This window comes from Rhinopithecus roxellana, chromosome 8, assembly GCF_007565055.1.
Source record: "Rhinopithecus roxellana isolate Shanxi Qingling chromosome 8, ASM756505v1, whole genome shotgun sequence".
Lineage (NCBI taxonomy): Eukaryota > Metazoa > Chordata > Mammalia > Primates > Cercopithecidae > Rhinopithecus > Rhinopithecus roxellana.
In genome coordinates this window covers 37,488,343-37,498,814 of record NC_044556.1, presented here as the reverse complement: position 1 = coordinate 37,498,814, position 10,472 = coordinate 37,488,343, and the positions used below count along the sequence as shown (strand labels likewise).

Here is a 10,472-nt window from a genome sequence, read left to right as displayed (position 1 = left end):
ACAATACGTACATATATGTTGATAATGGCAATTACTAATGTTGGAGGTGGGACCTAGTGGGAGGTATTGGATCGGAGTGGATTTCTCATGAATGGCTGGATGCCATCCTCCCTATAATGAGTGAGTTCTTGCTCTGCGTTCACATGTGAGATCTGGTTGTTTAAAAGAGTGTGGCACTCCCCACTTCTTTTGCTCCCACTCTCGCTATGTACACACTGGTTCCCTGTGACCTTCCATCACAGCTGAAAGCTTTCTGAGGCCTCACCAGAAGCAGACACCAGCACTATGCTTCCTGTACAGCCTGTATAACTGTGAACCAATTAAATCTCTTTTCTTTAGAGATTACCCAGTCTCAGATACTTCTTTACAGCAACACGAGAATGGACTAACACACATGCATCCACACACATACACATACATGTACATAAAAACCTAAACCTCAATTGGCTTCAGAAATGGCTAACTCAGTTATGGTTAATGTCACCTATGACGGGTTTTTTCAGCTTCCTGCTTTGCTGTTTTCAATGTTGGATCTGTCCTCAGGCTGGTATGAAGATGGATATAGCAACTCTATGTATACTATCCAGATCCAACAGCTTCAAGAGGAAGAAGACCATCTGGCCCCTCAGTAGACACCACTCCCATCCCATTAGTCAGAGTGCTTGTCAATTTGTTTCCTGAACTAACTACAAGGCAAATGGGATTACCTTAGCTTACTCTTGTCAAGGGTCAGCTTCCCCTAAGACATACAACTCTGTGAAACAGCGACTCGGCAAGTCTGTACTAAAGATCTGAAACTGTCATGTTGACAGGCAGCCACCATCTGTCTCTAATACATATGTGCTAAAATTGTAGCATAAAAAAACAAATAGATGTGTATGTTACAATAGGGGTTCTCTTTCCTGTATGTAATCTCTAGAAATATTTTGTCTTAGAGATGCAAAATTCAACGATATATTTAAAGTATAATATCATTGTTCATTTCATTGATTTATTGAACCCCTTCTATGTACCAGACACTACTCTAACTTCTTTTCCTTTATACTAAAACAGAGGTGACAGATATAGAACTATAAGTGTTTGATTGAAGCTAATGATTCACTTCTCTCTGCATACCTAATGACTTCCATCTTTGTCATTATTTCATTGTTGGAGACATGTTTATTACTAGAATCAGCACTTTCATTTTTCTGTCTTCTACTCATTTTTATAAATGAGTCGATATTCAAACAAATGTCCAAAGACACAGAGTTAGGCAAAGATGGCAACATGGTAGAAACTGAATGGTTGACTGATAAGAGTGTGATACAATAATACTAACCCTTATGCAGTACTCACTCTGTGCCAGGCACTGTTCTAGGCACTTCACAAATACTAACTCATTAATCTTCACAACTCTATGAGGGGAGTACTATTACCTCCATGTTGCACGTGGGGACACTCGGGGCCAAGGACAGTTTTGCACGTTGGTCAGCCGACCGAAAGCGGTGATTTGGCCCTCCTGCCTTCCTGACTCACTCTGCCCTCACCAGGCTTCACTCAGGCTAACTGCGGTTCTCAAAACTCCCTTGGAGGCCTTGTTCTCTCCAGCCCTGTGCTTTTGCACATGCTGTCTTCCTGGACTGATCTTTTCCGCCTGGGCTCCCTCTTCTAGACCAGATCAGGCCCTTCTCCTTAGCAATGCCTTTTCTGGTTAAGGCAGTCAGGCCAGGCACACCTGTCCAGCACCCAGCCCACCTCTTCTCACCTTATTTGCTTACAGATCTGCTGCATCACCAGAGATGTGGTTCCGGGCCTGGCTGTCTCCTCATTGTTGAGTCCCTGGGGCTTGCTACTATGTCTGGCCTATAATAGGCACTCAAAGTTTTGCTGAATTTATGCATAAGCTCTCCGAATTTTACACTTTCTTGTCTCCCCCATACTGTCTGACACCACATATTGTAGACACTTAGTCAATGGAAGTGGGAGTCTGATTTTCCTGCCAACAGCCTAACTTAATAAAAACAAAGCAAAACAAAAACCGCCCCCTTTCTCCCATCTCCACATCGTAATTAAGATCCCGAAAATTTGGGATCCTTCCAAGTCTTCCGATCAGCGGAACCCGGCAGGACATGAGAAGTCAGACTCCCTCCACCCGCCCGTCGGGTGGGGGGCAACCCTCAGGACGCAGGGCGCCGCCTCCCGCGCCCTCTCCCAGTTCTTGCCTATTAAGGTAAGAGTCCCCCGAGGAGGGGGAGGGGCCGGAGGGAGGGTCCCCTAGAAGCGGCCTGTGCGCTTGCTCCCCACCGCGGAGCCGCAGCCCTGGACACTCAGTCGGGTGCCCCGCCACGGGTCCTGTCAGCTTCGGGGCAACCTCGGACCCCACTTAGCTCTTCTACCCGAAGTCACCTTCCTAGATTTCCATAGCCAGGAGACCAAGTGCTTATCCCTCAAGCATCGCCCGGGCCTCAAACCGGTCTCCGCACTGGGCGCTGATTGAATGGGTCCCCAGTCCCCGGTGGGCGCTCACGCCCTGCAGGTGCTCGGATAGCCACCAGCAGCGGTGTGCCCACGAGAGGGAAGGAAGGTGGTCCCTGGGTCCGGGGGAAGAGCGGACGTGCTCCCTCGGGCCGCTGGATCTCCATCCCTCGGCGCCCCCACCAGTCGCCAGCCTCGCCGCTTGGGGTCCTCGCGCCCCTCCCCGCCGCGCCCCGTCCCGCCCCCCGGAGGCCCCGCCCCGGTCCTCCCCGCTCCGCCCCCTCCCCGCCGGCGCCTGCCGCTCCCGGCGCTCGCAGCGCGGGCCTGGGGACTGGGGATCCCGCCGCCGGGCCGCAGCATGGGGCGCTTCCGCGGGGGCCTGCGGTGCATCAAGTACCTGCTGCTCGGCTTCAACCTGCTCTTCTGGGTGAGACCAGGAGCCGGGAGGGCCGGGCAGGGCAGGGGGCCGGGTGGCGGGCGCGGGGCCGGGGTCCCCGGGGAGCTGACTGCGGCGTCCGAGTCGTGCTCGTGGGGAGGGCAGGGTGCTCAAACGCGGAGGCGAGGAGAAGGCAAACAAAGAGGGACGGGAGGGCTGGAGGGGAGAGAACGGGAACACAGAAGGTTGATCAATGAGAAATGGTGAGAAGGGGAGATACACCGTGTGGCCCTTTCCTGGAAGGAACACCCACCTGCCTTGGTTTTTATCTCCCAGCTGGTGACCCCAGGTGCGGGGACCCAGTCTCTCCTCACCCCCGGAGGACTTGGGGCCCTGGCGGTCCCTGTTCCCCTCCAGCCTCCCTTGCACACACCCCCTTTTCACTCTGCCTACCAGCTGGAACCAGGGCCTGGCCAGGGTGTTGAGAGAGAAACCCCTGCCCTGGGGCTGCCTGGGGTGGTGCTCCATTCGAGTGTGTGGACAGAGTAGCTGGCTCTGAAGGTTTTGTTTAAGAAATTGGAGCTAGGAATGAACATTGTGGTGGTGGGGGGATCGTCCTTTTTCTGGGCCTCAGGGGAAGGGTACCGCCGGGTGAGAGGAGGTAGTGGGTGCTCTTCTGAGAAGGGGACGGGGAATGGAAAGGCTTCCAAAGGGCAGCAGCATCTCTCCACAACCCTCAGCCGCAGCCTCTGCTAAATACTAATCCTCCCAGAGATGATCTCATTCAACTTTGCAGGGTTTCATTGAACTGACAGCATTCCCAGGATTCATGGTTCACAGAGAGATAGGATCTTGACCCTTATCTCCTATATTATCGAGACAGGGATACAGCTAAACCAAACCTACATCCCTGGATACCCTGTCCCAAGCCCTGGAGGACTGTGAGACAAGGTCTGGAAAATTGTCTTTTCTGCACATTTCCTCTTGGGCTTTCTTAAGAGAATGTCAGCCAGTGTAACTGCTTAGCTAGACCCTGAGGGAAAATGTAGGTCTTGCTTTGGATAAAGAGGTTTGAGAGCCGCCAGGGCCTGGGTGCTTTGAAACTACCAGGCTGGAGGAGGTGGCTGTCCTATCTGCTCTGGGGGAAGTTGTATTCCCATGATTGCAAGTAATTAATTATTGAATGATGGGTTCCGCTTTTGTCTGTCAACCCATTAGCTCAGATGCCTGAATGACTCCAGCAACTCTAAAGTCTTCAGTATCCTTCAGCAGTGGAAGGTGTGAAGGAGGTACCTCCTGGACATCCCCTGAACTTTAAAGAGACACATGGCCTTTGTACATGTGGGGATTTACATTAAGCATACTATGGGGAAAGGGGTTTCTGAAGACCCTTTGTGTTGTATTTTTTAGGAATCTGGCTTAATTTCAGAAGCTGTTAATTATAGACTGTCATGCCACAGTGACACCCTTCATTCTCACTGCTTATGAATTCAAAAGAAGTTTTAAGCCTGAGGAGGAATTCTTCAACTGGGTTCAGTGCTTATTTAGTGCCTGATATTGTACCAGCCTTTCCAGTAATAATTGGAAGCATTCATTGAATGTTTTCAATGCGTCAGGGACAGTGCTAAGCATATTACATTCATTATTACACATAATCCTCACAAGAGTCCTGATGTACATATACTATTATTATCCCCATTTTTTACAGATGAGGAAACAGGGGCTCAAATTGGTTAAGTTACCTGAGATGGAGTCTCGCTCTGTGGCCCAGGCTGGAGTGCAGTGGCCTTATCTCCGCTCACTGCAAACTCTGCCTCCTGGGTTCACGCCATTCACCTGCCTCAGCCTCCCGAGTAGCTGGGACTACAAGTGCCCTCCACCACGCTGGGCTAATTTTTTTGTCTTTTTAGTACAGACAGGATTTTACTGTGTTAGCCAGGATGGTCTTGGTCTTCTGACCTCATGATATGCCTGCCTGGGCCTCCCAAAGTGCTGAGATTACAGGTATGAGCCACCACGCCCAGCCGCCTACCTTCTCTTAAGCATTGTGGTACATTCAATTAACCAGTGGTTCTCAAATGTGGTTCCTGGGCCAGCAGCATCAGCATATCCTGGGAATTTGTCAGAAATGCACATTCTCAGGCCAGGCATGGTGGCTCATGCCTGTAACCCAGCACTTTGGGAGGCCAAGGCAGGCGGATCACCTGAGGTCAGGAGTTCGAGACCAGCCTGGCCAACATGATGAAACCTCATCTCTACTAAAATACAAAAATTAGCCAGGCATGGTGGTGGGTGCGTGTAATCCAGCTACTTGGGAGACTGAAGCAGAAGAATCTCTTGAACCCGGGAGGCAGAGGTTACAGTGAGTCCAGATGGTGTCGCATTGCACTACAGCCTGGGCAACAAGAGTGAAACTCCATCTCAAAAACAAACAAACAAACGAACAAAACATTCTCAGCTCATCCCAGACTTGCTGAATCAGAAACTCTGGGGGAAGGACCCAGCAATCTAATTAAACAAGCCATTCACATAATTCTGATCCATGCTCAAATTTGAGACCCACTCTATTAAACAATGATTAAACAAATAATAATGTATAAATATAAACACAGTTCCCTAAGCTGCTCATCTCATTGAGGAAACAAGACCAAGGGATATGGAACAACACAAAAATAAGACAGTGTGGAATCAAGTGACAAGTGTCACACTGTTGACCATAGACACAGTAAGGAAAGGAAGTAGGAGCAATGCAATGTTTGAGTGCCTGAATGTGTTAACCAGTGAGGTTAGATCTGACCTTTTCTATATGTGATCTAAGTAAGGAGTTTAGAGAAAGTCATCATGAGAAGCCAGAAAAGTTCTCCTTAAGGAGCTATTTAAGCTGAACCTGGAAGGACTGGTAGAAAGGAGCTGGGCAAAGGCAGGGGGGTGACTGACCATCCACTAGCAGAGGAGCAGAGCAAGGGGGGAGTGTGTGCCACCATCTGACTGTCAAAGCCATCAGGCTGGAGTGCAGAGATCCCAAGCAGGGCGTGCCTGCACAAACAGGGTGTACTTGAGCAAGTTATTCTTACTTCTAGGCTTGTTTTCTCATCTGTACGATTGGAGTAACAGAAATTTTGAGAGGATTAAGAGGGAATATGTAAAGTATGTCACCTCAACTTCCTATGAGCCTAGGACATAGGAAATATGCAAAAAATGTTAACTATTATTTTTGTTATCAAGTGCCTGGCACATAGGAAGCATCTAATAAACGTTAGCTCTCTTTCTCTGATTCTTTTCATGTTGGGGAATAGTATATAAGTTTGCCAAGTGACTTGCAATTTGTCTTCATTTGAGGATAACTATACCTTATCTTGTCAATTTGTACTTGTGGATTTTCCCCACTAGACCTTAAAACACTCTGAGAGCAGGAATTTTGTTTTTTCTGTTTTGCTCATAGCTGTATCCCCAGCGCTAGAATAGTGCCTGGCGTATAAAAGGCATGCAGTGGGAATTGAAGGACCTTCCTCTCCCCCAGTTTCATGGGGGTGGGGGCGGAGGCAGCAACCAGAGCGAAGTGGCAACTGAAACAGGCACCTCATGACTTAAGGGAAAGTAGCTGTGTGGGGTAAAGTATCTAGATATTTGCCTTCACTGTAACTGAGGGAACCTGATTCCAGAAAAGCCCCACTCTAGTTTCTGAAGTTGTTTTCTCCTGGTTGGAGGGCTTTGTGGGAAGTTTGGGAAAGGGGTGGGGGATAGTTTTCCTGGAAGGCCAGGCTTTAGCTGTGACTAAAGTGTAACATTTATACACACGCCCTTAGAAGCTCACATGCCTGCCCCTCTGAGTTACGGGGTTCCCTGGGTGACAACACTTCCTTCCAGTCACAACCTCGCCAGAGGTAAGCATAGAGGCGGGGCAGGGTCTGTTTGGTGATCTGCAATTTAACAGATCAATTTGTAGCCTCCTCTGGCCGCTTGCTTTAAGTTTCCCTAGGCTGTGCTCCTGGTTTCATAAACATCCAACCAGACCCTGCCAGAGCCAGCACAGTACTCCCTGGCCCAGGGCTGCTGACCGTACTCACCGCTGAGTTTTTAAAAACAAAGTCAAGCCTAGCCATTAACCCCACTACATTAATTTCTCTTATCATGGTTGATGTCTAAGGTGAAACCCCTCCCAACATCTGTCATGTCTAAATTCAGACCTGCGATCAGATAGCACAGCATATTCCTGTGCCTTTCATTGAAATCACCTTTATTTTTTTCCTACGTTGCATAGCAATATAAATAAAACACTACACCCCCACCAAGCTGCATATGTTGGTTTAAAGGAAAACCTGGGCGCTGTTTATTCCTTGGTTTATTGTTGTATGGTCAGCGTTTTCCTATCATTGTGCTGCACTAGCTGCTCAGCATTACTGACCCACAGGAAGCAGAGCTGTTCATTGTTGAAAAGCAGATTCCATATATGGCAAGTTTGAAGTTGCCCTCCTTTCCTTCTCACCATTATTAATACAGCTTTGGGTTTTCACTTGGAGATGCCTAACAGGTGAGTTTAAGAAAGACCGTGTCTTGCAGGCTTCGGAGTCAAAGAAGTTTGACTCACATGAATCTTACAGAGGTCACCTTCCCCTCTTTCGCAAATTTATTTCAAACAGTAACTTCAGAGCAATCACTTGTCAGAGAGGTTGGTTTAGGAAAAAAGGCCTAAAGAAAGTATCCTTTGGAGACCAGCCCATAAGGCAGATAGGAATGTTCTCAGCCTCGCTGTAGGAGAATCTTCATTTCTGATTTTTGTTAAGGTGGAAAGAGAGCAACAGGGGCCAGTGTCCCCTAGTGTGGACCTAGAGAGGGACCTAGTATTGCTGGGAGGAACAGGGAGTCTACCAGAAGGGACAGTCTGAAGAAGCCACAGCTATGGTCCCAGGGTTCTGGTAGACCTGGGACAGATCTATGCAGTGTGGCAGTTCAAATCCAGGAATCGAAAACCTGGGCAGTGGAAACTGGCATCACACTGCCTGACTTTATTCCTGCCTCCATTATTTATTACGTAGAGGACTTTGGACAAGTTGTTTAACCTCTTTAAGCCTCCATTTTCTCATCTGTATAAAGGACATATTAAAGTACTAATATCAATCTATGAACTTTGTGCAGATACAATGAGTTAATATATATAAGGTTATAAGTATGGTTCATGCATACAGTAAATAATAACATAAGATAGTAGTAGTTGTTGTTTCTAAATACTAGAAGTACAAATGGGAAAGTAGAATCTAGAATCCAAGAGGTTCATAAAGGCACGATGAAGCAGGCAGGTGTTTTACATCCAACTAAGCAAGCAAGGTGGCAAAAGTCGGAGTTTATCAAGGGTGTGGAGTCAAAAGGAGAGATCACTTCCTCTACAATTCCCTGCCAAGTGCTGGGAATTCAAAGATGATTAAGACACGGTCCTTGATCTTGAGGCACTCATGCCTTTATTTAGCCTCCATTTTGCCTTTGATTAGAATTTATTCCCTGTTTAGTCTTTGCTCCTTGAGGGCAGGGACTATGTCCTTTTGGCATCCCCTTTCTCCAAATCACTCAGCACCTAATAGAGTTAAGCATGGCTCCAGCTAAGGGAGTTGTGTGCACTGACCTTGGAGCAGGATCTGTTTATTTCCTTTCCCGCTTCTGTGCTACCAAGTGGAGGCCAAGGAAAAGCAACGGGAAAACCTTTGGTGGTCAGTGCCTCTCAAACTTGAACGTGCGTACAGATCACCTAGGGAGCTCATTCAGCTCTATTCGGATTCAGTGGGTCTGCATTTCTAACAAGCCCCCAGGTGATGCTCGTGTTGCTGGTCTGGGCACATGCTTTGAGAACCCCTGTTTTAGATGTGGCCTGAAGAGATCAGAGATTGAGCAGTGGCACTTGTTTCTGACTGAAGCAGGGTGTGCCCTACTTCTTGGCTTACTCACTTGGCTTGTTTTTGGCCGTTCTTTTAATTTCAGTTACCACTTTACCTTTATTAAGTCTCTTTTTTATGCTAATACTTGATGCTTTCTGAAATTACTGGGGGGCCACCTGTCCATTGTTCATTGCATCTCACCGTGTTTTTCTAGAACATCAGCCATGAAGTATCTTTGGGTCTCCAACCATGTGTGGCAAAAGAGAACGTAACCTCTATCCCCCAACCTTGACAGTTAATATTGCGAAGCTGCTCCCTTAAAACAAGTGATGCTATACTGAGCACTGAAACAAATCATGTCATGGTTGCTAAGGAATTAAAGAGAGAATGCTGCCAGTAAGATGGAAATACCAGCTGGGCTGGGAGCACATCTTACAGATGAATTACCTCGGGTTACCTTGGCCTGCCTTTTTCATCCTCTTTGAATTTGATTGGGAACAAAAATAACAATTGCTAATTAACATTCATACGATGTTTCAGTTTACAAAGTGCTTTCATATGCATTATCCCACCTGATCATGAATCACAACAATCTCATGAAATAGTGTAATTATTCCCATTTTACAGTGGTGAAAGCTGAAAGTCAGGCACAGTAGGTGGTATGTCCCAGGTCTTCTGACTTTAAACCCCATGCTCTTTTCATTGTTTTAATTTATTGGAACATGTAGAATATAAGGTATAAGAAATGCTGCCAACTTGGAAAATGTGAAGTCTGTGATCAGGGAGATTATATTCAGTGTCAGATTTAGTCTTGATGCATTCCAGAAACACAGGTACAAAGAGATGCCTAAAATACTAAGGCATATGGCAGAAGAAGCAGGAGAGAGGTTGGGAACACTGCTGATCAGTTTCAGGCAGAGGAAAAGTAAGATGGAAATTGAGAAAGGGCATATATCAAGAGACAGTTTAAAAAATTAATTTCAGGAGCCAAAGTTTGAAGAATAGTAAGCACTATATAAATGTACACTATGTGCCAGCTGCTTCCCTAGGCACATTTTATTATTAACTAATTTAATCCTCACAACAACCCTATGAAATAGTAGCAGTTATCATCCCCAGTTTACGTATCAGAAAACAGACGTCTGAAGCATTGAAGAGACTTGCCCAGGTCTCAGAGCTAGCCAGTGGCAGAGCTGTGTCTCTGTGTGTGTCCCCAGAGTCTATACTCGTAACCACTCCAAGTTTACAGACTATCAGAGAGGAAGGTTGAAGCTCTGACGAGCTTGTGAATTCTAGACCTGCACTGTCCATTGTGGGGACTATGCTACCGATCACATGTACCTATTTAAATTAATTAAAACTAAATGAAATGTAGCCTTCATTTTCTCAATCCCACTAGCTACATTTCAGAGCTCCATAGCCATAGGTGCCTAATGGCCACAATGCCGGACAGCACAGATATAGGACATTTACATCATTGGAGAAAGTTCTACTTGACAGCCCTAGCCTAAATATAGTTATTCTTTCACTCATAAATACATCTATTCATATTTTTCTCTTATGGGGCCTTAAAACCATTAAAGAGAGGAGACATAGTTTCCACAAAAGGCCACTGACTTTCTAGTGTAGAAGATTTAAAAAACCAAAGGAATTCCAGCTGTCATGGAAAGAGAGAGTGTAAATCTAAAATAAAAATGAGTAGAGGACGGCTGCAGCAGACCGCATTATTGGAACCGTGGGAGCGATGTTTCCTGTCTTGAAGATTAAGCTTT

General features: G+C 46.8%; 1 protein-coding gene across 2 annotated transcripts in view; it reads left to right on the top strand.

Moving 5' to 3' along the window:
* Positions 1–2,750: 2,750 nt before the first annotated feature.
* Positions 2,751–10,472, top strand: part of TSPAN2 (tetraspanin 2) — a 43,866-nt gene continuing 36,144 nt past the window's right edge. Inside the window, exon 1 of one of the 2 annotated variants that reach the window (XM_010371947.2) lies at positions 2,751–2,884. In XM_010371947.2, coding sequence (XP_010370249.1) covers positions 2,816–2,884 — 69 coding nt within the window. In that variant the 5' untranslated portion in view covers positions 2,751–2,815. The remainder of the gene's footprint in view (positions 2,885–10,472) is intronic. The other variant, XM_030936848.1, reaches the window with a different exon arrangement.